Here is a 27,665-nt window from a genome sequence, read left to right on the forward strand (position 1 = left end):
GAGCGGGGGCTGCGCGGTGCGGCGCGGTGCGGCGCTGCCGGGGGCAGCGTTTTGGCGGCGCTGCGGGAGCCTCTCTGGCCGCGGAGCGCTGTGATGTGGCGGATCTTGACAGGTGCCCCTTCTTGTCAGACTCAGGCTAATCCGCAGGGACGAGGGAGGGCCAGATTAGCGGGTCCGCCTGCGGTTTGCGCTGGGCCGCCTGGCCCCCCCGCTGTCAGGCCCAGCATTTTGTTGATCTCTGTAAGGCTACAAGCAGCAGACACTCGAAGAGGTGAGAGCCGTAAAGCTTTCTACTGACTCAGTGAATTTCTGACAGTATTTGGGTTTAGCTGGTAGTTCGGTGTGATGTAATAAGAGGATCCGTAAAAGAGATTCTGGCTGCATTACCTTGGCCTTATTTTGGTTTAAAAGTAAGATCCTCCTCCCTCCTTATTTACAGCAAAACCCAGTTCATTTGAAGATCGCATAGTAATGTAAGATCATTTTATAGTATTACTGCATCACCTATTTATGTAGAGCACTTCGCTGCTTACTGTGCTGTCACGAAGTAGTAGTTATGCTATGCTCCATATGCGTCCATATGTTATGATGGTATGATAGGAATTTCAGGGGAACGATTTAGAATAAGAGGCATGCGAAGTAAAATCTAAACATATCAAGTATATTTTAATAGCAAACTTGGAAAAAAGACATAGAAAAGTAAGTTGATATCATTGGCAATTTCAGATGATAAGTAGTTGGGGGAAAAAGCATGATTTACTGCTTTGGGGGAAAAAAAACACATAGTATTAAAGTTGGCCATCATTTGGACTATAAAGAGCATAGGAGAGGACAATACCAGGCCAATTGGATTCAATGTCTGGTCTTGAACGTGGCCAGCAGCAGATACTAAGGAAAAGAACATAAAACTATAAGCTGGTTGTACTGTGATTATTTTATCAGTGTATCCTCCCAGTTTACTGCAGTCTGCAACTGAGGGATTTTTGAGCATGGGTTTTATCTCTCTCTTTTTCTTTTTTTAACTTAATAGCTGTTGATGAATATTTTTCCATGAATTTGTCTCTTTGTTTTTGGAGCCAGGTTATATTTTTAGGATCCACAACATCTCTTGGTGATATGAGTCCACAATTTATGCTTTCTGTAGGGGAAAAAACGCTCTTATATATTTTCCAAATTTTACCTTGATTATTTAATTTAATTCAGCATAATTGTGTTAAGAGAAGCAATAAATACTTACTCTCTGTACATGTTTTTCATACCTTTGTTCTGTTTCTCCAGTTGTTTCTTTTCCCAGCTGAAAAGTCACAGCTTATTAACTTCTTGAATGAAAAGACTGGCTGACCACCTTTGCACCATTTTCAGTTCTGTTCAACCTTTTTAAAGGGGGAAATGTATGACTACATATGATGTTTATGCAGTGACATAATGGAGTTCTCTTTTCTGTCCTCTGCTCCACTGTTCTGTTGACTGCCTGTGAACTGTTACTTTCGGAGGAGTAGTCGTAGTGATCCTGAGATCTCATCCTCTGTGATAATGCCTAATGTAGAGCCTGTTATTTTAAGTACATGGCTGACTTTGTTATTTTCGTTATGTGTTAGTTTGCATTTATGAACATTGAATTTCAGCTGCCAATTTTTATCATCTATTTGCATAGTATGAGGACAACCTGCATTTCTTCTCATTCAGTCTTAGTATTTATTTTTCTGAATAACTCTGTGTCATAAGTTAGCTTTCTCACTTMCCTGCTCGTCACCTTTTTAAGTTTGCTGAAAGCAGAGGTGACAGCACACAGTCCCTTTGGGACTCTGATTTTCCTTTCTTTGGGACTCTCTTATTTCCACTTTTCTGCCCCCTCTTTAATTTATTCCTACTGTTTCCTGTTCCCCATCTATAATTAGTGATTAATAAATCCCCTGACATCTCAGTTTAAGAGCTTTTGGTCAGAAACATTGTGAAAAGCTTTTTGGAAATCCAGTTTTGCTGTCTTGCCAAGGTATGGTTGGCTCATTCCTTCTTTCAGAGCGCTGTGGTGAACTTGTTAGTGTTTCTTCCTTCTACAGAAGTCATACTGACATTTCATCTGTCAGTCTCATTTACTGGCATTTACCAAATCTGTCCTGTGACACTATTCTACTATTTTGCTCAGTACAAACCTCACATTTACAGGACATCCATTCCTTGAATCCCCCGGTATTCTTAACTTTTTTTTTTTTAATGTTTAAAAAATAAGTTACATTCCATTCCTCCTACATGGTGACCAATTTAACTTACAGCTTACGTGCTACTGTTAATAACTTGTGAGTTTCTTCATCTCTGAGATGTGGAACGCTTTCTAGTTCTGGCTTTGCCCAATGRATATTAGGATCTAGGATTTTTTTCTTTTTAGAAGTTTTCTACTTGCAGAGACAGAAAAGCTATAAAGTTTGGCTAAAGTTGAATTCGGGAAAAGGAGGAGGAACTACAGAAGATAAATGGAGGGTTCTTGGGGTTTGCTTCTTGAGTATCAGTGATATGAGGAGGTTTGGTAGAAAAAGAATGTTCTGTTCCAGCTATATGCAGTAAATGTTTCTGAACAGAGGAATAAACTATCAAAGATCAGCAGAAATAGTGCTGTTCTTTGCTAATAGGAAGATGTTAAAATGGAGATCCATAGTGTGAGTTTAAGGTTGGTTAGGAATTTGGAAGTTGGATGAAACATGTCCATGCATCTCAATTCTTCCAGTGTCTGCATTAAAAGAACGTTATCAGTCCTCTGTGTATATCAAAGATAGAGATGACTCTTGAGGTAGTAGATCAGATTGTGTAAAAAGAGATAGCTAGTGGAGATGATTATGAGAGGCAGTTTGGCTTCTAACGTTTTTAAGCAAGTAGAGGCTATTCCTTGAAACCTGAGTGCTTGGGGCAAGGACTATGACAGACCGTCATCGAACATTAGATTTTATCAGATGTAAGGGTATATTTTTGTATGATTATACATGTTTAACAGATCAAATAAACATTTATTTTCTTAAAACTCTTTACATTTTATAAGTAAAACAGAATTGAGAAATGCAATTGGGGTTTTCTGATGAGTATGCTCATAGCGAACTGAAGACTCAGCAGTACCTGCAGGCCAAACAGTTTGATTTGCCTTTTCAGATTATTTTTGACAATACTGAGAAGTTTAGTTTGAAATTTGATACCACTGAAAGAAAAATTCCCTTAGAATGTGGATAGCTGAAGGGAAAAATTAATTCACCCTCCCTCCCGCATTTTGCAGTTGATAGAATAAAGTGCCACAGTCTTGCACTGGAAAAAAAAGCCTGGGGCCTGTTTTGATTACAAGGCCTATCATTAAAACTATAGTATTAAAGTATTATCATTAAAACTGTAATAGATTTTAGAAGGAGTTATTTTAAATACACAGTTATCTCTAAAGATAAGCTAGGTTTTAATGCCAGTTGTAGACTGTGTTATTACAACAGCTCTATATAGAGAATAATTACCAAAATTCCAGGGAGGAAATGCATGGACTTTCATGGTGATTGCATGAATAAAGCAGCTATGTTTTTTGTTATCATCAGGGATATATTTTTTAAACCTACAACATGATGACTAGAACATACCCTAAATTTACATAGACTGATGTGTCTTTGTTTTATTCGGATAAAAGCCATCTGCATGGCATCTGTGGATTGCTGAAAGAATGTAAAAGCTTTAAGCAAATTCACAGCTCCTTTTGGAATATAATCTTAAGAGAAGGAATCATGTTGCCCTTTAAGTAAATGCTAACTATGTTTTTTTGGATTTTCTTTTTCAAATTTACAAGTTGAAACTTAACTGAATTTTGCAACTTGTACTACTTAAAGCATATGAAGAAGAGATGTTTGTTTGTGATTGTCAGTGTCTGACTGGGGTTGACTTTTTTTTTTCTTCCCACTTTTTTCCAAGACATTGTGACATCAGGAAAAAAACAAACTCCAAAATTGTCTTTCCCTATCTTTACCTTGGAAAAAAGTTTTATGGGTTACCATATACTTCACTTCTTATCTGTGTCACACCCTGTGCAGGGTAGAACCGACCAGATGGCGTAATACGATCACAGTACAATGCTATGAAAAGGTATTATCTTCTGATACAAGTTTGTCTGAACTAGTTTTATAAACTCCAGTTACAGCTCCTCCTCCTCAAGTTTAAACTTCATATTTAGAATCTCTAATATGCTGTTGTTTGTAAAGCTTGTAATCCTACTGCTGCTCATGAGTTTTGAATTGTGACACGGTCTGAACTCTAGACTTATTTAATCCAGATTTCCATCATAAATCCTGGCATTCTCATTATCAATTCCCCTCCACCCCCACCCCCCAAAACACAGAAGCAAAGTTATTTTAGGAACAGCTCCTTTTGGCTGTCTGAATTAGTGAAATTTTGAAATTTACTGTAAGTTTGTTCTTGAAAAGAAAGGTGTATTTGTCAATGAATCGTGTAGGAGCTTGTGGGACTTTTCCTGTAAGTTTTCTTAAGAAAAGTGATTTCTCAGGTGCTTTCTAAGAATCAAGTTCTGATATATTATTTACGTAATTACTTTTTAAGTTCTTGGGTTTTTGTGCTTCACAAGAACGAGCACTTGAATTCCTTGGTTTGATCATCAGTCAAGCCCCCTGTGATTTTAGCATAAATAGTTTTTTGGGATATTTCTTTTTTAGATTTTTAGTTGCAGTGAGGTAGCTCTGCCATCAGGTTCATGCATGTGAAATTGGACCCTGGAGGCTTGTGGGTTTTTTTGTTTGTTTTTTTGGTTTTTTTTGACAATCCACCTAGGTCTTGTTCACCCCAGGAATCTCTTGATTGAAACAGGAAGTGACACTGCCAATTGGCAGAATTACATCTGGCAAGCACTGGGTTGCTACAGCTTTTTGGACAAGTCATCAAACCTGTTGGTGAAATAACTGCAGCAAATCCCTGTATACGGAGAAATGGCCCAGAAAGAAAATCATTGAGTAGTTTACAGCAGCTTTGGCTGTTCAGTGGCTTGTTCTTTTCTCTCCCCTCCCACCGCTGGTCAGCCAGATTTTTGTTGTCAGATGCTGGGAAACAGCAAACGTTGATTTAGCTTCTTACTGCATATTTTCCCAGCCAGGGTTTAAAAAAAATTATACGGCGTGCGTGCGAGCGTGTGCACACACACACACACACACACACGCTTATTACTCTTCCCTAGTTAAAACCTTTCTGTGTTAACTAGGATAGCCTTGTGGGATCTCTAAAGCACTTTTAAATATTATATAGTATTTTATTATTATTCCATAATAATAAGAAATATTGCTTCAGCAGTCCACATTTTCCATCTCTTCTTTAGTGTGTTCCTTCATATGGTGGTTTAAAAAGAAGAGTTTTGTAGCATACTAACGGTGAAGAGTCCCTTCTAAATGCAGTGCCTCTAAATTAATTTTGCATCCCCACTGTCTTGATCAGTAATGCTCATCTTTAACTCTCACATACTTCATTTGGGCTATTTTGAGCTGTGCTGTTCCAGAGGAACTGCCTAGATTGTGAAGAAGATTTATCTGATGGATCTTAATCAGTGGACAGCTTTAAAGGTCATGGCTAAGGCTCTGAACTGGTGGAAGAAGCCACATGGAACTGATGAGATGATCTTAGTGTGGGTTTAACAAAAATTAATTAATTTTGGCATTTCCTTTTGCAGCTAGCATGGGCATTGTTTTGTTCCACACATCTGAGTTTAATTCTAAATACAATATGTAAGGATGATTCAACTACAAAATGCTGACCACTCTCTGAAATGATTACTGCTTCAAAGCTAGTGCGCTCTCCTGATGCCACATAACAATTTAAGATACTTTGGCCAGCGGTTAAGTTTAAGTTTAGCACTCACCGAATCCTGAAACAGCTGGCAGTGTTTTTAATCTGATATCTTAAACAGCATGCAGTGTACTGCTCGTGGTCTTCTCAAGGCAAAAGGATCTCAACCCTTCAAGACTGATTGATGTGAGAAGAATATAGTTGCATTCTTTGGACTTTATCGTACTGCCCATCTGTTCTTGCTTCCCTGGACATCCTTCTGAACCTGAGGTTCTGCATTAATTTTCTTTATACCCTCTTGTTAGTGTACCTAGAAACAGTGTGTAACTGGAGAGTAGTCTTGACTAAACATTAGCTCTCAAAAACATGGTATGAAAGTTGCAGAACTAAAATTTAGAGAATCATTGGATTCCCCACACCTGGACTAGTCCTGTTTCTGCTTCCAGTCAAACATTGTTTGCGTTGATTATATGCTGTGTCAAAATAGTATTGTCAGTGTAGAAAGACCGGTAAACTTGTGCTTTGAGGGAATTTGGGTGATAAGATCTCACAATGGGTATGTGACCTCTTAAAGAATAAAAGCCAGCTTATTTGGAAGTAATTGGATATCTGAAATGTGAGTAGTATTTTGTGGAATTTCTAGCAGTCCTTAATGGAATTTGTGTGTCTTGAGTTTCTTAAGAACCTTTTGAAATACATTATTAGAATGCAGGATTGCAGTGGCAGTAATGAGAATATACTTGCAGTTTAATTTGCATTTTTTTCCCCTTTCATTTGCAGGACTGTATCTGATGGATCCAACAGAAGCCAAGCTAACATGTAAATAGTGTGTCCTCTTCATCCTTAGTTTCAATTAGAATTAACTTTTAAAAAGTTATTTTGGGTGGGTGAATGAAAGGAACAATGGATTCCTGCCATGAAATCAGTAATTGTCTTTAAAATCTCAACCTTCACTTAGTGCATTTCTGACCATCTGGTTTTACAGAAAAAAATTGAAAAACGTGAACAATTCAATGAGCAGAAAGAAAACAAAAAACCCATTTCTTAAACAAGAACAGCTGCCCGATCCTTAAAACATTTACTGTGTGTCCTTGTTGCTTACTGTTGTTTACATGTACTTTCTGACATGTAATCTAGTAGTTGCCGCAAGCTTTCAAATCATCTGAAGAATAGTTGTTTATCTTTTATTCAAGTAAATGTGTGAACCTGGAGAAATATTCTTCCAGCTGGATATCTTATTTTCTAGCGCTGGACCTTCTGCAATATGCCTGTGCACCAATGTGATCCCTTAATAACTTTGTGTTAGTTCAGGTGTTGTGTTGTGTGGTTGTGCTCTGGCATTTCACTAAGGATTCTTACTGTCTCCATTTGTATTCTCAGGAGACCTTATGAATAACAGACCACCCACAATTGCCTAGTGTCTCAAATAGACAGCGAATTGCTCTTCCAAGTGATATATTTTTATCATTGTGGAAAAAAATAAGGTTTTAGTATCAGATGTTACTTATTCAGAGTGCATTTATTGGAACATGGAGGGGGGGAACATCCCTGTACTCTTAAAAACCTACAGAGCACATCTAAAACTGGCTTAAGAATTTGATCCAAACTGTTAATTGAAAAAAGGGAGTCATCTTTCCTGTCAGGTGAAAAGTTTATCTGTTTCCCTGAAGCTTCATTGTTCACATGACAGCTGAAGAGCTGCGCTGTCCAGATTTTACAAATCCAGGCTGGATTTTAAGTTCCCAGCAGTGTGGCAACTCTAATACCATTATACCTGCCTGGATGCGATCCTGTGCAACGTGCTCTAGGTGACCCTGCTTGAGCAGGGGGGTTGGACTAGATGATCTCCAGAGGTCCCTTCTAACCACAACCACTCTGTGATTCTGTGATGTGCCATTTTACTGGGAGGTGGAGGTGGGGTAAGGGGACAATCAGTTTATTCTCTCTTATCAGTGAGTTTTCTTTGGTTTCTAGAGGGCCGGTGCTGTATCGAATGGCTGTGCCAATGGGGTAAGGTTTCTCCTATTTGCTTCTTTGCTGAATCTCTAAAATTGCAGATGAAAACAAGCAGCTTGCCAGGGGAAGGCAGTGTAGCTAAATGTACAGGTTGAGTTAAGTGTTAAACAGTTAAATGTTTATAATAAGTCCTTTGCCTTTTCTCTGCCAATAAATCTTTTCTAGAGCCTGTATTATCCTTCCCTTTAGATAATAAGCCCACTAAGATGGATTTATAAAATTTCACTTAAGATTATTTTAATAATTCCTGGTTATATGGCAGAAAAATATAGACTATTTGGCTTGCTGTGTTTTCTGTAATGTACATCAACAGAAACGACTGGTCTAAGTTATCTACATTGTGAGTCTTTATTCCCTTTGTGTGTGCATGGCATTTTAGCTTGAATTAATGGATTACAAGACTTCCTTAAGTTTAAGGCTAATTAAATATGAACAGGTGCATCATTTTTTACAGCATAATATTTGTTGTGCTTACTGTGTTCTAAATGGTGTGTAAAGATTTGTATAAAGGAGGTAGGAAAAGTTCACATGGTTTAAATCCAGTAGTGTCTCCTTTATGCGTGCTTTAATCTTGTAGCTGTATTAGATGCTACTGTTAATCTAAAATGCTCCTGCTATTTTAGGATATGCCTACGTAACAGATATTGCCAGCAATTGTACTAAATACTTCATTGCTGAACCAGTTGCTCAGGTACCCTGCCTGTCTTTGTTGCTATGGGAGATTGGAAGACTATTACTGTGCCAGTGTTGYCATCAGGTAAATTGCTAATATTCTGAATTTAAAGAATTTGATTACTTTACCAGCGGTATTATAGCTGTTAAAGAGAGAGATTGGCTTTTCATGCAGGACATAGTTGACTATTTAAGTGGAATGTTAAATAATGAAAGTATGTACAGTGCTTTGTTTTGGATTGAGTCCTTACAGAATTGCTACTGTAAAATACTGTTCTTTCATATATATGAAGGTTCTAAGAATTCATGCTTCTCAGGATGTCTTGCATTTTCAGAGATTTCCTTATTTGTTCTGTATTATCTTGCCTAGTAAATTGATTACAAATGTACTAAAGGAGTAAAATATTTTTTGGCTGCTTCTAACAAATAAAAAAGTAGATTGTAGCACACACTCAATATGAATAAGAATATGCATACATTCTATAAGAATTCTTACTAAATTTACAACTTTTTCATCTGTATAGGAAGTTGTGCTTTTAGTAAGCCAGTTAGGAAGAAGGTTGGAGGTTTTTCTTGGAGGAGTAAAATTTAAAAGATACAATATCTTAAAATGATGTGGAGTCTTTAATTTTCAATGAAAGTTCAGCTGTCTAGTTTCATTGCTTAATATCTGAATCCTTCTAGATGAAATTCTAAACTCTTGATTTGTAAATTTCTGTAAATAATAATTCTAGTAGTTAGGAATTTGATTTGTGTGTTTGTGTGTGTGTGATGTCTTAAACTATTAGCCCTGACTTCCTTAATATTTTTAACTTTTAGATAGCAAAAATATTTTTCAGTATACCTCAGAAAAAAAGATGTCTCCCCCAAGCTTAAACACACCAGTGCTACGCTTGCCACTGCCTTCATCCAAAAGCATGCACACCTTTTTCAGTGCCTTCTGCACAGAAGAGAATATTGAACAGAGTATATCGTATCTCAATAGGGTAAGTCAGATCTTCTTGTTTATTGGAAGATAACATTATGTCAGTTGTGGCAGTGAATATTCATTGGATTAGGAAGGCTCGTTTCTCAATGCTCAGAAGCCAAAGTTGGTGTGGGATAGTGGGTTGTTGTGTGCCCTGCCCTGCGTATAGGATTCCATCTGGTATCTTGTTTCTCTCTCCTAGAGAACCATGAGGGATTAATCCAGTTATTTATTCCCTTCCCCCCCTTGTCTTTTACCAGGAATTGACAACGTTGGGTTTTCCTTCTATTTATGCAGAGTCCAAAGGAAAAGAATTAAATATAATATCTGTCATAAATTGCATGAATGAATTGCTTGTACTGCAGCACAAGAACCTTCGAGCTCAGGAAGAAGTAGAAATGCAGCATCTGAAACTGGGTAGTGATATGGATCATTTACAGAACTGCTATGCTAAATTAAAGGTAGAAAACAAGCTATTTCTGCCAATATTTTGGAGCACTTATTTTTAGCTGATATTGTACATTCTTAATGTGCTTTATTTTCTTGTTTTTCTCCACAGTGCTAGTATGAAATTGTATTTTTATGTCCATTTTGTTGTTTTGAAATTTTTCCAATTGGAAATTCCTTTAACTTAATGAAGTATGAATTAATGAGAGGACTTAACTTTTTTTAGAATTATAATCTCCTTGATCAAGGAAGAGGGAACAACCTTTAGACTAAAGGTCTTAATGCATGCTACAGGTGAAAATGTTGAACATATATCTGTGTTAATTATCCCTTTGATCATTTAGCAGAAACACTCCAGTAAAAGGTATATATAGTCCATATAATGGAGGTTGCTAGGTGAAGGTGAAGGTCCCCTTCACTTTCACAATATGGATATGCTTACAGAATCCAAACTTATTAAAAATGCAGTAAATATATGAGATAATCTATGTTAAATATCAAACTGTATTTTGTTTCTTATGAGCAGGAATATTTCTTGTATTGAAGAGTCATATTTCTTGCTCCAGAAAGTAGAACTAACTTGCCATTGAGAGTGAAAGAAAGAAACACTGGCGGTCAAATCTATAGGCAAATTTGCCTTAAGTGAGGTGCTCTGGGAATTTTTTTTTTTTTATCTTTTGATATCAATTTTATTGATACTGAATTATCAACACTTTTTCTAGGAACAGTTGGAATTATCTAAAAGGGAGATAGTTGGACTTCAGGAAAGAGACAGACAACTGCAAAGCAAGAACAGAAATCTCCACCAGTTACTTAAAAATGAAAAGGATGAAGTGAGTTACCTTGTGCATCAACACAGATCATTAAATAGATTTTCAGTAATAGGATGATTCTTGCAAAGCATCTCATAATAGTTCACTTTGAATGCCTTTTTTGTTTTCTTTTAATAGAGACAGTTAGCAAATGTTGTCTTTCATCAAAGTGAAATTGGCATGTTACACACTTAACTTGAATTAAATAGGTTTTATAAGGGATAAGTCCAAGTTACAAAGATGATAGAGAGTATTGGAGGACAGCACATGTGCAATTTCCTCATGCTGTCTATGCTTTTGAATGTAGCTTTATTTTAGAAGGTTTAAATTTATCAAAATGTGGAAGAGGGTAACAGTTTTCTGTCATTTGCTCAAACCTACACGTACAGGAGCATTTATTTTTGTGGTATGGTGTAGGAGAACAAAAGGCAAAAAAAGAAAAGGGGGGGGCAGCCCAACCCAAAAGCACAGAAGCACAGGCTCATTAACTTTGGGAGTCTTGGAAGAGCCGAGGTCAGAAATCACTCTAAAGTCTAAAACTTTGCTTAGCTTGGGGTTTGTTTCCAGTGCCCCCTGTACTATACTTGCATAGCGCTCTCCTAGGTTTCAGTGAGTGTTTTCTGTGTTCATATACATATTCATACAGTTAGCAATCACAGTACTAGCTGTATATAATTAACATCTTAATGTTTCTGCTAAAAATACTGAATGTGCTGCATGTTGGTAAGATTTCAACGGATGCTTTAAAAGAATAGGTTTTGATTGTATGGGTCAAGAATATGCTTTATAGTATGTTTTAGAGTTCTTTAAGACTAAATAAAATATTCTCTTATTCTCCCGTCTCCCAAACTGCCCTCCAAAAGGAGCAAAGAGTCTATTATTTTTTCTAGTGTAAACCTTACCAGTATGCTTTGGAGTTAGAGTAAAATTAGATCCTGAACATTAATTACTGACTTAAGCAGAAAATATGTCTTTCTCAGCTCTGATCAATAAAGGTGTTAAAGAAGCTTGTTATGTAAATCACCAGATGATGAGTTTAGTAGTACTTCAGAGGAACTATAGCATTGTAATATGTTGCTTATGATACTGGTTTCTGCAGAAAAGCAACTAAAATCCCTGAATTAAATACATCTGAGGTTAGAATCTATGGGTTGGGAGAGTTCTCCTGATTCTTTTTGTTACTTCCTTTGACCAGAAATATAGTTTAATATAAACATTATTTCACTTTTTTGTTTGGGGGGGGGGAGTTGAAGAAATGTATGTGTTTATGTTTTAGTTGAAGACAAGTATGTTTTTTCGTGGGGTTGTTTTAGGTACAGAAGTTACAGAACATAATTTCAAGTAGAGCTACACAGTACAATCATGATATGAAGAGGAAAGAGAGAGAATATAACAAATTAAAGGAACGCTTACATCAGTTAGTCATGAACAAAAAGGACAAAAAGATAGGTAAGTAAATTGGTAAACTTTATTGCAGCAAAATAGCATATTCTATGTGTTAAAAATGTTCAGTTTCTTTTCTTGATATCTTTAAAGTGTATACCAGCCCTCCTTTTGTAGATTGTTATTTAGATGTTAAGAAAATGTTATCTAGAAGATGTAATACTTCATTTCAGCTGACTATGTAAGGCTAATGAACTTTTATGTTGTGTTCCACGAGATTGTTTGCTAAGCACAAACCAACATGGAGATCTTTACAAAAACACATTTTACTGGTGAGAATTACTTGAAATCAATTCCTAAACTACAGCTGTTTCTCCTCTGCTTTCTTGCTATTGCTACCATCACAGAACCTTAGGTAGTGTCCTAAATACCAAATTGTGCTCACCAGTTATGATTAGGAAGCAACACTGCATGAAGTTATGTTTTTCCTTGCAATTACTACAGTTCTACTCGTGTTAATGATAGGAGAAATTTTAGAGAGGAAATAAGATAATACAGACATAGCATGTGAAATGAGGGGAAAAGAAATCTTGATCATGTTAGCCCTCTTGCATTATGCTGCACCCCAAAAATTGTTTTCAAGATTTTCACCAGTGCTGTTTAGTGCGAGTGTAGTTTTGGGKTTTTTTTCATATTGTTTTGCTGTAAACAGGTATCAGAAGAATGTAATTGTAAAAGTATTCTTGCTATTCTTGCACTTCTTGGTTCATATATCTGGCTTTGGAGTACTTATATCATTATTCTCCATTATTTAAATAATTATTGTGGGTCAGTAAATGTGACATGAAATCTCATTGTCAGACAAAATGTGGGGACTTGCTGCCATTGAAAGGGGAAGTCCTGCTCTTCTTCCCTCCCCACCCCACTCCAACAACTGTCTCAGCTGTTTGTTAACTGTGGCACACATGACATTTTAGTGAGCTGGTTTAGTTCACTAAACCAGAAGACAGCTATTCATGTTGTTGCTGAAATGATTTTCTGCTGGTTCAGTTTCCTGAAACTGCATGTGAACAAGCTGAGGCAGTTGAGGACACTGAAGCAGGAACACCTATTTTGGCAATAGCAGATCATTAGATATCAGCTCAATAATTTCTGGAAGCCTCACCCTGGGCACAACATTTATTTGGGTCAGGTTCTTGACTCCAGTTGGCTAAAACTAGTTCAGGTATCAGTGAAGACAAAATAACTGGGTTTTAAATCTAGTGTATGTTTCCTTGATAGCTAACTGGAATTGAATTTAGGCCACTAATCTGATGGGATTTTTGCAAATGTATACAGAGAAGTTTCTTCGTTTCAAGGAACAGCTTGTGAGACATCAGGAAGTTGCTTATTCTTAACTGGAGATAAAAGCTGGCATCATTGCCAGAAGAGCGGTCAGAGTCGATACATGATTGTTAGAGACAGCTAAAATAGGGATGAAGGTGTCATTAAGAAATGTATTAAAAAAAAAAAAAAAAAAGACAGGATGACTTCCCCCCCTTCTGGTCTCCAACCAGAAAATTTTTTCTTCTTTTCTTATCTCTCTCTAATTTTGTTAAGCAGGGCAATGTGGTCTCCTGTGGGTCTGAAGACTGAGGGGGATATTTGGATAACATGGTCACTTGACAATAATTACATGTAAAGGCAAATAGATAAATGCAGTAGCATCTGAATATTTACGTATTTTTATGTTGATTCACACTTTGAAACATCCTTTTTGTTTGTAGCTATGGATGTTCTAAATTATGTTGGTAGAGCTGATGGGAAGAGAGGTGCATGGAGGACTGATAAGACAGAAGCCAGGTGAGCTCGTAGTTGTTTCATAGCAATGTTAACTGAAGCGTATATCATGGATGTCATGTTGTTATTGTAAGATTTCTGCTTCTAGAAATGAAGAAGAAATGTACAAAGCTCTGTTAAATGATTATGAACAACGCCAAAAACAGCTCTTAATGGAAAATGCTGAGCTGAAAAAAGTTCTTCAGCAAATGAAGAAAGAGATTATTTCACTTCTCCCACCACAGAAGCAGAAACCTAAAGAAAGGTCTGAAGATGGGCCGGTAAGTATTCTTCAGTTAAAATTAAATGTGTGTGCTGGCTTGCTAAAGTGCTAGAGTCATTTGATCATAGACGAATGATAAACTCCCTGTTGCCAGACCTGCAGTGGGTTGCACATCATGTGTAGTGCTTGACATTCCTCCCTGTTAAGATGTCCTGCCTCTGCCTTTGGACAATTTCCAGTCTATTCTGCCCGGTCAGTCTATGGAAAGCTTGCAAGTTTATTTTAAATGGATTTTAGATGTAGTAGTTACCTATATTTAATTCTATAATAACAATGCATTTTGGATGTTGTGTGTCTTCCATACTAAGATGTTGAAATTAGCTTTCAAGGTGCTTATGGAAGGAAACCAGGCTTCCCATAGAAACCGTGGAGTTGGGAGGTATAATTAGGGTGGGCTCCTACAGTCCACAGATTAGATGAGTTATTAGTTCTTTTAATGGAGGTGCTGGTATGTTCTAGGAAAATGTTTGACTTCCAAGTAAAATGGCTTGGGTTTCTTGTTTTGTTTCCTGGTTCTAAGTGTTACTTTGTTTACATAGGATGCTTCATTTATATGAAAACAGCATGTTTATTGTTTAGCAGAGAGTTTATTTAATCCTTTTGCTAATTCTCTGCCAGAAGTCACAGTTCTGTTTTGATGTCAGAGTTAAGTGGGGAATAATTTAAAAGGCTAACTGAGCTTCCTCTCAGGAGTGAAAGAAAGAGGGTCCTCAAACACTAACAGGAGTTGAAACGCAGAGAACAAGCCCACAAGTTAGATTCTAGGAATCATTCAAAACTGATGGTGTTGTAGTAATAGAATATTATGTAAGAGAATATGCATGCTCTACAAAACAGGGTATGAAGCTATTTCTATTACAGAAAATAGCACATGTCAGTATGTAAGAATATGTATGGATGCACCCTGACATACATTGCTGTTTCCATAGAGTTTAGTACTTGTTATTTCAAAAGGCCTGCTGTCCAGATGGAGTTGCTGTACTATTACCTTTATTTCTGAGCTACCTCTGGTGAATCTGTCCAGCTCCAGAACGTGCTGTGTAGAAATAACCAGTCTAGTGCCTTTTTTTTTTTTTTTGTAAGACATGAATAAACTCTTCTTAACTTCACTAGATGACTTACATCTTAAACCACACAGAGTGACTCCCATGTGTATTTAGTGAAGTAGTTAGTAACGTGCAGTGTACTCACCTTTGCCTTAAAAGTTCATGTTGGAAATCAGTAGACTTAATCTATTACTACAACTCAGCAACATGGAGTGATCATCTGTAGCAGGTCTTTGGTGCAGCATACAGTATAAAACATACTCAGATTCCAGTTCTGTAGGTGGTCCTTTTGCTAGTTAGGACTACAGGGAAACCAGCAGATTTTGGCATAAACTTGAGTACACTTGTGAAAATGCAGTGATGGGAATGGGGCCTGTATGAACTTGCACAGTGAGGCAAACTTGGGGAAAAACTGGGACTTAGCACTGTGAAATACACCCTTCTTGGGTGATTAAGACAAGTGATTGTAAAATGTTAACTGTTGCAGCATTAATAGTCTATTAAAAAATAATAAAAGCCTGCATTGAAACTCACTTCCAATTAGTCATCTTGTAATAGTACTAATTAACCAAATTTATAAGGAGAACTACTGACTAGGCAACAGTAATTTCTAATAGTAGAATAATAAAAGAAGTAATTATTAGATGCAATTCTGAAGTGTAGTTATTTCAGCAGGATTGTAAGGGCATTTGCTGTTTAGTCTGCTACATTAAACTAGAGAAGGCATGAATTTAAAAACACTAAGGTGTTTAACTAGACCTGGGTTTTGCCATTATCGTGACAAATTACTCATTTTTTCCCCCCATTTGTCAAATTCATATAAACAGGGGAAAAAMATGCCAAAAATGATCATCTTGCAGGAGAAATGAATTTTAGATGAATTTTAGAAATGAATTAGATTTACAGTCTATCCCACAATGTTCTTACATTGATTAGTCTTTTGTTTAGAAGTACTGATTTGCTTTGTGAATGTATGAAAATAAAGTTCTATTTAAAACATTGCTCCTGATAGTTCATGCTTGTTTGTGGCTTTTTTGACATTTTGGTATGAAATCTGAACTTGTGTTCAATTTCTTGCACAAGAAAAAAGAATATTTTTATTTGGAAATGCTAAATTCTTCTTAAAAGGAAACATATACCTTGGAGTGTGGCAGCTGCTGATGTAGTCACATCAGTCATCATTTTGCTTCCCATCACAAAATAACAACCATGAAACCAGCTGGACTGGTCCTTGCTGTGCAACTAGGAACCAAGTAGCCTTGAAAACTGTCTTGTTTGGGTTAGTCAGCTCTTGGTTCCCAAAGTTAAAGCTTTAAGAGCCTGCTTCTAGCTAAGCTGCTGGGCTACTGTCCCTAGAGTAGGAACCCTGGGTACTGTGGGAAAAAATCCCAGAAAACTACAGAGCCCCAAAAATGATGGCTGAAGGGGAGTCAGTGTGGCAGGATTTTTTAGGGTTTGTGTTCCTCAGAACCGTCTGCATGGTGGGTCTGGTGAACAGGCTGGTGTTCAAGAACCTCCCTTCTACCACGAGTTCTGTCAGAAGCAGCATGTTTCCATTAGAGCGTTTGTTTTCGATGAGCTGCAGTTTTTTAATGATGGAAGCTGGAGTCTTGTTTTGACTGATTTACAGTAATACAGTGATCATAGAAGCTTGCTTACATTAAAGGGAAGTAAAGTATTTCAAGTTATGTGTAGGAGGATTTTTACCTGTGTGTTATTTTGCTATTTTTAAGTTAAAATGTGGATAATACAAACCTTTGCCTGAATAACTTAATAGTGGYTTAAAACAAATGACCTTGGACATACTTTGCAATGCTTGTTCATACCTGTGGTTGGGTCTTCATTACTTATGCTGAGTAAAGTGAGATTATTGGAATGCAGAGTTTGGGACTAAGATATTTTTAAGCTCACAATAAAAATGGTAATATTACCACAGTGATATCCAGAAGCCTAGTCCAGATTAGGCTTTCATTGTGTTAGCATATATATGTGTAAGTAAAGCAAGAAAATGTTCCTTTGTGTAGTGATACAAAATACTAARAACACTGCTTTCTTTTTTAGCTGTTGTTTTGCTCCATGAGATCTCCTAAACTCCAGCTTTAAAAGAGAAAGTGTTACTGCATCTGTAGATGAATTATTATGGCCCCTTTGAACTTCTCATTTTTGTATTTCCCATCTCATTTTTCTTACCTACTTATGGATTGAAGGGCTTGTAGATAATTGGGAGGAGTAGGGTATTTATGCCAGGTACTTAAGCAGCTTTTTAACTTGGATCTAAACTGCTCTGAGCTAGTCTTTTTGTCTTGACCATTTAGAGATTTTTCTCTATTAGTTTTGCTAGAACACATTCAAGTTTGATGCTCAAACAGCAAAGTAAAATGGAAGTGGGAGAGGGAAGTTCTAGTTTTACTGTGCCTTCAGTGTGTTGTGGCTTTTTTTATCATGGAGAAGAATAACACAGGAAGAAATTACTTAATCTGGGGGGGGGGAGGGGGGAAGGTCTTTACAGATAATGCAAACACCATCTTTGTTGTCTTAAATCTTGTCCATGCTGCATAGTGAGCCTGGGCTTCTGGATCTGATTGTCTTATGGGCAGTCACCACATTAGTCTCACAGCAGAACTTCTCAGTAATCTGAAGTTCAATGGCTTGAAGATGTGTTTGAGTGAGATGTATTTGAGTCTTGCTAGCTGATGCACTGTCTCTCTGTTGGAGGTTTGGGGRCTGCCTGCTTCTGTCTCTTAGGCATTATGCAATCAGGGAACCAAGCTCCCTGACAGCCAAATTTCCCTGGATGGAAAAATCTCTTTGCTATCTCTAAAGGTTCTCACTTTCTTCAGTTAATTAAACCCATATACATAAATAAGTAAGTAAATATTTAGAGTTGTAGGGCGGTTGGAAGCAGCCTCTCTTTCTGCTTTTACAGGTACTGTCGGACTTGGAGGAGGATATTGGAGAATTAAATAAAGAGAATATGTGGGAACTGTCTTGTGAAACTGTGCGAGAGCAGCTTACCAACAGCATTAGAAAACAATGGAGAATGTTGAAAAATCATGTTGAAAAGCTGGATAACCAAGGTGATGCTCAACTGTATTACACGTACATACAAATTGTTACTGATAATTCCATTCTGGTACCATCTTTTTAGGCTTTACTCAATTGAGTATCAGTCTAAGCTAAAAGGAAGCTAAAATGGAAGGATTGTGATCTAGTAAACTTTCCGAAAGGACTTGTGACTGGCATTTTCTGTGTGAGTTTTAACTGAGAGAAGTTAAGGAAACAACTGTATAGCATGCCTGGTATCCCGGGAAAGGAGACGGTTATAGTTGGTGCAGGAAACAACAACTTTCTCAAGAAATAATTTTTTTTTCTCTAGAAGATGCTTGTTCTGTAATAAATACAGTTGTTATCTTACCCCACCTCCTGTTCAAGTAACACAGATATAACAATTAGAAATAATTGGTAGCAAAATAAATCTAAATCCTTCTAAGAGCTCAGGCTTGTCATGGCCATACTGCTGAGGCTCATGCTGGCATTCTAGAGTGAACTGACTGGTGATATGGTGCTGGACTCTCCTTATTTCCAGCTGTTGAATAGCATTAAAAGACAGCTAAAAATATATAAAATTCTTTCCTAGTATTATTTTTCCATGTAAGCATATGCTGCTGCTACCACAGGGGTATTTGCAGTCAAGAATAAGACTGAGAAGGTCATGCATGCAATTACAAATGAAAGAGCAGATGGTCTATGAAAAAATTTCTTTCTTAAAATGTTTACATTGTGGAAAAGATTTTAAGAACACAAGTTCTGAGTAATACTTGATTTGGTGTAACTAACTGAAACAGCTGTAAGTAGCAGGGGAAAAGTGCTTCAAGTACTTGCAGTTGTTTTCTTTTGGTCAGTTTGTTTTTTGAATTTATGCAGATGAATTATGCAGAATTTTTAGTCCTGTAGGATTCAGTTAATGTTCAAACATTGATATCAGAGGATCAAAATTTGACTTACAGTAACCTTGATAGCAATGTGTTGCCACATCTGCATGAAATTAAAATAATGCAATATATAATTATACAAAATAAATAAATTTATCTAATTCATTTGCTTGGTAGGGTAAAAATATGTGTGATGTTCTAACTGTTAGCCCTGTTTTTCCTGCACAGAACATGAAGAATGCAAAGGCTTTTTTTTATCTGCAAAAATACATGTATATGTCTGTCTGTGTGTGTGTGTGTCTGTGTGTGTGTGTGTGTCTGTGTGTATATATGTATTTATATAGTTGGTATCGTATATTTATGAACACACATGCCCTTCAAAAGTGGGCTCAGAAGAATAGAGTTAATAGCATGTGAGTGAAAAGTCTTCAGTTATCCTAACTTCTTTTAAATAGCTGGTGAAATGAGGGGTTTTTTTTATATATATATGACTCTATTGCAATGCAGACTCATGATTACTCATGATACCTCAGGGAATGTAAAACAGCTATAAGATGTTTTATTGCCATTTTTCTAAACTGGATTTTGTGCCTGATTTACATATGTAGTACCAAACCTGGATCTCTGTCTCTGTTAGAAGTAATTTTGAATCCACTCTATGTATGTAGTGTCTTCTGTGTTTCTAGAAAAACAAATACAGCTTAATTTTTACTATTGTTCCCAGTGATGTGAGGGATTTCTTACTTGTTTGTAAGTAGCTTTTTTTTTCCCCCCCCCCGTTAGTCTCACGTGTACATTCAGGGGCTTTGAATGACAAAGATGTAATTTCAAGAGAAGATCATGAACTGGAAACGGAAAAGCTAGAGTTAGAAATTCAGCAATGTAAGGAAATGATCAAAACTCAGCAACAACTCTTACAGGTAGCAGGCTTTAACTTATGTTATCTTATATGAATCTAAGCCTTTCTTTAATGGGTCGCTTCTTTCATCTCTGAGCATTTCACTATTCACTGATAATGCTTTCTAAATAAAATGTTTTGGTGTTTGACCTGAGTTACAGGGATGTTAGTGGGTTGGTTTGTAGGTTTGTAACTTTGAGCTGGTGAGCCTGGAAGGAAGAATCTGGGAGATAAAGGTTAGGAAAGCTGATGTCTGAACAGGGTCATTTTGCTTACTGTCTGCAAACTCTGCCCTCCCCCCCAACCTGGCATTATGGCATTGTTTCTGTGTTAAACTTAGCGATTTTTTGATAAAACTTTGCATAAAACTGAATCTATGGAAATCCTAATAGTAATTACTAAATTCATGTTTTTGTCTTTTGTTGCTTTATATCTGCAGCAGCAGCTTATGTCTCCCTGTGATGATGATACTACTCTGTTACTACAAGACTGTTATTTGTTGGAAGAAAGAGAGCGTCTTCAGGAAGAATGGAGACTATTTCGAGAACAAAAAAAGAATTTTGAGAAAGAACGAAGAAGTTTTACAGAAGCTGCTATTAGATTAGGACTTGAGGTATTAGAAAAGTGGAAAGGTATTAGAAAAGGGAACTCATATGGAAGATGAGTTCCTGTTGTTGCAGTAAAACTACATAACACACAGTAAAGTGCAGCCATCCAACAATATCGGTTTGCTAACATCTTTATACAGAAAGCTCACTCTTCTCATTTTACTGTGCAAAACTTATCTTTGGACATTATAGGAGATCATTCTGTTGTCATTTTAAAAAATGAGTTTTTCAAATGTGTATTTGAAAATACAGTTACTTCAACTGGAATAACCCATTCTTCTGTTATCAGTCTTGGCTTTTGAAACATCCAAATATTTTCAAAACCCAATCGACTTATTTTTACTTGAAATTGGATGCTGTTTTACCTTGGTTTCCTAAGAAAGAAAGGCTTGTGCAAATTTCAGTCAGATTTGGCTGAGGGACTGAGTTCTCAAAGATATCAAATTCTTAAACTTTTGTGAAAATTAGTGGCTATGCAGAAACCCAAATTAACCGCTGCCTTTTCCTCAGTAGGGACATTATCTGTTCTGTTCTTGTATTTAAGCTGCCAATAAACACACACATACTGGAAAGCGGTCAGGGTAGATGTGTCTCTAAACTAGCCATAGCATGTGTGTCCTTTTGTCCAGTCAGGAGTTAGGGCCAAGAGCATGAAGGGGATTACAAGCTTAGTGGGGAAGGGAGGTTATGGTGATGTGGTGGTCATGAAGCTATGATGGTACAGATATGACAGGACAAAAGTATATTGAAGAATGAAAAAGAAGGAACAACTTACAGGTTTACTGCTTACAGAATTACTTGCTTTAACATGCAGATAAAAAGGTTGAGGTGGGGTGTGACTGAAATTTATAACACTGTGGATTCAGTTGGTCAGGTGAAAGCAGTACTGTTATTCACCAAATCCCTCAAGATTAGAACTAGAGGGCACTCATTGAAAGTGGCTGGAAATCAGTCCAAAACATATAAAAGAGGGTACTTTTTTACTCATCGGTTAGTGGGCTTCTGAATTTTACTGCCACAGGAGATTGTGGAGGCAATCAATATCAGGTTCAAAAAGCAGTTGGCTAAACTCCTGAACAACACATCCACAAATGGATACTAAAAGGAGGAGCCAGGGAGGTACCCTCTAACATCTCTAATCAAGTGACTTTGGAGGAACTCTGAGGGGAATGGACAAAAAGTGGCCAGRCCCATATGATCTCCCTAAACAGCATCTCCTGCAGTTGCTGTTGGAGACAGAATGCTGAGCAGGGTGGACAACTTGTCTGACTGAGGACAGCGGGGTTTTTTTGTTTTGTTTTTACGTTCCTATGCTGTAAAATTTACTGTAGAAAACATAAAATACTTTGGGTTTTACTTGAAGTACCAGTGCAACACTGGTTCACATAGTGAAAAATATTGACAGTACATGTATAAACACATACTCTCCAACTTTCTCATTTCATTTTCATTTGAATGAGTTTATGAATTTCATGGTGGACCTTGAATTCAGCTTTAAAAGTCATGAGGAGTAATAAATGATAATAGTTTGTCCAGAAATGTTGAAGGCTGCATTGCAGCATAAGTGTAATTGCTTATGCTTCTACTTGTTAAAATGCTTAAGTATAAAAGGAGAAGCAATATTGTACGCTCTGAAGATGTTTGTGGAAAACTTTGCGTTGGGGTTGAGCTTGCTCTGTTTTCTACTGSTTTAGAAGGAAGAATTTTGCATAATGGAGACATCCTGTTTCACTGATGTTTTTGGAGGAAGAATAGTTGTCTCTTGTTTCTAGAGCCGTTGGATCTTCTGAAGGTTGTCTATAGCCATTATTTTCCTCTTCCCTGCTCACAGAGCTATTGGAAAAGGAAACATCCCCTTYTACCTAGTTTTGAATGGAAGTAATCAGTGCTATTTTCAATGTTGTTTTTTTGTCTGTTTAAGAGAGAGCTCAGGGTTGAGGTAATCCTTACTGGCAGCTGCCCAGAAATGGGGGGGTACCTCCAAGAGGTAGTGCTACACTGCAAAAAAAGTGCAGAAGGTGGTGACAGGAGATTGTGTGTCAGTGGCCTCAAGAACAGTAAAATGAAAGGATTAGTCAGACCTCTGTGAAACAAACCATGGGGTTTGGCCTGTAAACACCTCTTCAGCTAATCCTTGTGGGATTCAAAAGCTTGCTCACACAGTTGTAATTCTTTGTTAAACTGCTGGCTCTTCTTAATTATATGTACATGTTATGCTTTGATTTTTAGATAAAATAGCATTGATTTAATGTGGATTAAGCTTGTTCCAGTTGTCATAAATTTAAGCGGCATTTCTTTTCCTAGAGAAAGGCTTTTGAAGAAGACAGAGGAGCATGGTTGAAACAACAGTTCTTAAGTATGACTACTGATTACAAGCACTCTGAAAATGTGACAACTCCAAGTGCCTTCTTAGGAAGCAAGTATTCAGTTTACATTATGTTACTGTAATGTCTTTTTTCTTTGTAACTGGAACATGCAAATATGAACAAAAATGAAACTATTCTTGGGGGAGGAAGAAAAAAAAAAAGGAAACACCTTCCCAAGACAAATTTCACCATATACCTGTATATGTTTATATCTGTCAGGGCAACTGTTGGTTCAAAAGCTCCTTAGAAAGGGGATCCAAATAACCCATTCATATCTGTATAATGAACTTTTATTTGAGAAGGGATCTTGTGAAAGTCARGTACATGACAGCAGAACTGTTAAGAACAGAGAACACTTGGAATTACTGAATTAAGTTAAATCTGGGAATATTAATTGTCAATGCAGTGATAAAAACGATGACCTACAGATATCTAAACAGATTAGAAGCAACTTTTGGAAACAAAAACATTGTAATGGGGGGAAGAAGGCATTCGCTATTTGAGATGAGATAACACTAAACATGTAAACATGTGCATATACATATTTGGTAGAAAATAATGACTTGGAAAAAGGAGTAGTGGAAGAACTTAATGATAATGAAAAATGGAGTGATAGACGATTGAATTTCAAGATTCAAATCTTAATATGGGAGTAATTTCTTCTCAAAAAGATAATGAAAATATGGCTATATGAGTGTTTTATAACATGTTTATAGTTTGGGCTATAATTTTTATTTTAAATATTTTTAACTTCTTTTTCACAACTTTTTTCTTTTGAACTGATAAGTTGATTTCCCCCCCCCCCCCCAAACAAATGCTTGAATAAGCATGTATGATATTTTGGTCTTCACCACTGAGCTGTGGTTACTTTTAAGGAAGGGGAAAAAAAAGAGAAAAAATAACAACAATCTTTGTTAAATGGATTCTTCTTGTGGGAGCCAACATTTAAAGATAAATGTGTGAAACAGCTGGCAAGTAAACATAGGTGCTTGAGTTTGTATTCTTGGTAGATGAAGTAGCCTGCCTCTTGTGTTCTGGCTCCTCCTTGTTTCTCATTTTAATCTGCAATTCCTGTAGCCCATCTGTATGCTTTCTGTAAGTGTGAAATGATCTTCCATAGTAGGAAAATGTTTATATTTAGGGACAGAATTGAGATTGTTGGGATATTGCTCATGAAGAATGACTTGATTTAATGGTCTGTGAGTAACTTGGGAGATCTGTGTAAGCTTGTATGCCAAAGCTTTTGATTTGTAATTTCCTTTTTTCCAATTTTTAGTGTTTCTGGATGCATTTAATGCAGTATTTTCTTTTCTAAATTGCATTCTTCAATCTTATGAATCCCAATTTTTATGCTACTGGATAATAGTAAGTTTAAAAAAAAAAAAAAAGCCACGCAGACTCACTACTATTTGGATATTACTCCACAAGTTATCATTAGAATTGTTTTAAAATTAAATTTTCATTTTTACAACATTTGTCTAAAAACTCTTAGTTCTTTAGTGCTACAGTAAATACTTTAAAATACAGAATAATTCTGTTTTCTCCCAATTTATATGAAGACTTTGAAATCTAAATATGAAGACACGTTAGCAGGAATTGATCTGGCCATACCATGTTTGGCTAAGTCTTTCTGTTGTCTTTAGTGATGGTTAAGTTAGGTCATATAAATGCTAAGGAATCTAATTTATTGCTTTTAATTTTTTTCTACATTCAGGCAAGTTTGTAAGTTCTTATGTTGATGTTAGTTTTGTTGCATGTGTACTGAAGCTTTTTTTTTTTAACTGAGTAAAAAGCTGTATAAATTGTGAAGAAAGAAGCTTTACATTTGACTGACTTTAAGCTTGACTTCAATATGACTACTTTCAGTAGTGTTTGTGTATGTAAATGCTTCATTTTCAAATTTATAAATACAAATTTTAATTTCAGTAGCATTAAGTGTACTTATTGTTGCAGATATACTACAAAATTTTGTAAGATTTATCATTATAGATACACTATAAGTTTTGGGGGGTTGTTTGTTTTTACTTTCTTCCTGAAAATAATATAGCGGAAGTCATAAAGAATCCAGTCCTTCAGATATTTTCAACTGCACTGTAGTTTGATGATATATATTCCTTCTGGGTTCTTTGACTCATGATACATATTCCTTTTAGGTTCTGACCAAGACAATCGGTTAGTGAACTCCATATCTCAACAAAGAAAACCTCACTGTATGTTGAGTGTACCTATTCCAGCAGAACCTTGCCAGATGTCTCAGTGTATTTCACATAACAGGTATGTGAAGTGACATTGCAGATTATTATTTTGATAAACTATTCATGTAAAGTGTAGAGACTAGGTGGTCATAACTTACAAAAACTCTGTTTTATGACTGATAYATAGCAAAGCGTGCTAAACATCATACTAATCGTAAAACCTTAGTGTTGTGATTCTGTCTGAATCTTAATTAGTAAAGGAATATATTGTTATTTACATTGTAATGTTCTTTTTTTACCAGTTCTAATGCTGGGTCAAAGAAACCTGCTGGAGACAACAAGCCAAATCAGTGGGAGGAAAGTGACAAAGAAGAAACTGAATAATGCACAAAGTCACAGGAAGACTTCTAGAGTTGGCACTCTTTGCTATGTAGAAACTTGCACATAGAACAACTGCCTTAGATTTCCTAGGGTTGCCTGTTGTTTTTTGTTAGAATAAGCATATGAACACATCTCTAAAGTGAAACAGAATGCTGTGAGTTTGATTATCCTTCTAGAAGATTATTTGGTGATCTGAGTTGTGGGGTGTGTGTGTGTGTGTGTGCGCGCGCGCGCACATGGCTTTTATTTTTTAGACCGTTTCTTGCCTCTTTTTCTTGCAACTCTTGAAAGATGTTTATTTAAAAATATATAAAAGCTTTGATATTTTTCTAGTAACAGAAGCTCTGATTCTGTGAATGAAGCAATGGTTTGAAACTTTAACTGTAATGAAACACTCAGTCCTAATGTTTCCTTTCATCACAGACAGAGATAGCACTTTTAGGAATTGTTTAATTATTGGAAACATTCATTTATGTCTCAAGTGTAACTGGCATTAAAAATTCTTTTGCCTCAACTTGAATGTACAGTATACTGTAGATTTTTAACAAAACAGGTTCTATATTTATTAAGTTGTGTGATTTGAAAATACCTCTTTGATATTTCAGATGACTTAAAGTGCAAGATCTTTATATATTTGTAAATAGACAAAGTAAGTGATTATGCTAAGATGCCATGAATGAAACACATGCATCCATAATATTATTTTACATGGTAATTTAAATTGTTTTATAGTGATACTCAGTTTACAGATGCATTAGGACTTTCAATGTTTCAGTCAGGAAACAAATTATTTCAAACATATCTGAACAATAAATGTGTAAATCTATTCTAAGAAAGCCTGGTTCTGTGTTTTGTGTGCATTAGATTTTTAAGCTATCCTGGTTTTAGGGACAACGTTCACTACATCAACAAATCTGTCTGATGCTATTTTTRTATTTGTTTGTCTTTCCTTTTGGTTGACTCCAGAATTTGTTTGGTGTAGCCTTAGGGAAATCCACTTTGTTCATAACCTAATAAAAGTAACCAAGATGAGATGCTTGAAAGTCTCCCTCACCTATGCACTTTTCTTTCCCTTGCCCATTACAAATCCATCTTCTCCTTTGATTCTTATGCCTTTGTGAACACTTGCATATAGCTCCAGCCCTAGTCTAACGGACCTTTTGGAAGGTGCCTAAGAAACTTTTGCCCTTTTCAGGGTAATAGAAAAGAAATTAACTCCAAAGCTTCGAGTCCTGTGTTTAAAAATGCATTGCTGCTGTGCCCCTTTATCTTCAGAATTGGATGTAATGTAGCGATTGAACTCCCTGAAAAAGTAGCAGTAGAATAACATAGGGAAGAAAGGAAAATGGAACTCTCCAAGGAGCTAAGATAGAAAACTTTGGAGTTTCTGCTGATTATCTCATTACCTTGAATTGCAGCTGGAGAAGAATTAATAGTCAGTGCAAACTTCTTACTTGTAGTATGGTTCTTGACAGAGCTTCTTTAAGGAAACAGAGTTGTGTGTATTAATCTTGTGGTCAGCTTTTTCTGCTGCATAGGCAAGACTTACAGCCTTTACTACAAACGGCAGCAGCATCATAGCTTTTCTGAAGTAGTCCTGATCCCCCACCTCCCACCCCCTCCAGTTCCCTCCYAATGAATAGGTGATCATTAGTGATATCTGCTGAAGTGGCTTAACAGTGTACAGGTACTGTTTGGCTTATATCTTCCCTACAACACATTGGAGAGCTCTTGCCTGGTTTTTAGTTAGGGAAGAATAAAAATATATATTCTAAAACATTTAGAGATGCAAAGTGAAAAATGGAATGTGTTGGCAATTTAGTGAGAGGACAGTGACTTGCATGTAGGACTCCTATTTTCAAACTAATAGATTACTCCAGCTCTTTAAATACATAGCCGTCGTCGTATCAACATGCCAGTAGGGGCTGCTRTTGTTTTAAAGTAATTAAGTTGTGTTTTCTGATGGTTTACTGGGCCATTTAAACACATTCTTGATGGATAATTTAGTTGAACTTTCTTACTAAACAGTTTTTCTTTAT

At 36.5% G+C, this 27,665-nt stretch overlaps 1 protein-coding gene across 1 annotated transcript; it reads left to right on the top strand.

Annotated features, from left to right (window-relative positions):
* The first annotated feature begins 6,585 nt into the window (after window positions 1-6,585).
* SSX2IP (SSX family member 2 interacting protein) lies at window positions 6,586-25,873 on the top strand. Its single transcript, XM_026057648.1, has 14 exons — window positions 6,586-6,621; window positions 8,442-8,575; window positions 9,310-9,476; window positions 9,718-9,918; window positions 10,627-10,737; window positions 12,030-12,165; window positions 13,866-13,941; window positions 14,027-14,198; window positions 18,173-18,323; window positions 19,962-20,098; window positions 20,516-20,689; window positions 22,989-23,100; window positions 25,204-25,324; window positions 25,548-25,873. The coding sequence occupies exons 2-14, from the start codon at window positions 8,533-8,535 to the stop codon at window positions 25,627-25,629; spliced, it is 1,683 nt and encodes a 560-aa protein (XP_025913433.1). The 5' UTR covers window positions 6,586-6,621; window positions 8,442-8,532; the 3' UTR covers window positions 25,630-25,873.
* Window positions 25,874-27,665: the final 1,792 nt, after the last annotated feature.

Source organism: Apteryx rowi, unplaced genomic scaffold (assembly GCF_003343035.1).
Source record: "Apteryx rowi isolate R43461 unplaced genomic scaffold, aptRow1 scaffold_14, whole genome shotgun sequence".
In the NCBI taxonomy this organism is placed as follows: Eukaryota; Metazoa; Chordata; class Aves; order Apterygiformes; family Apterygidae; genus Apteryx; species Apteryx rowi.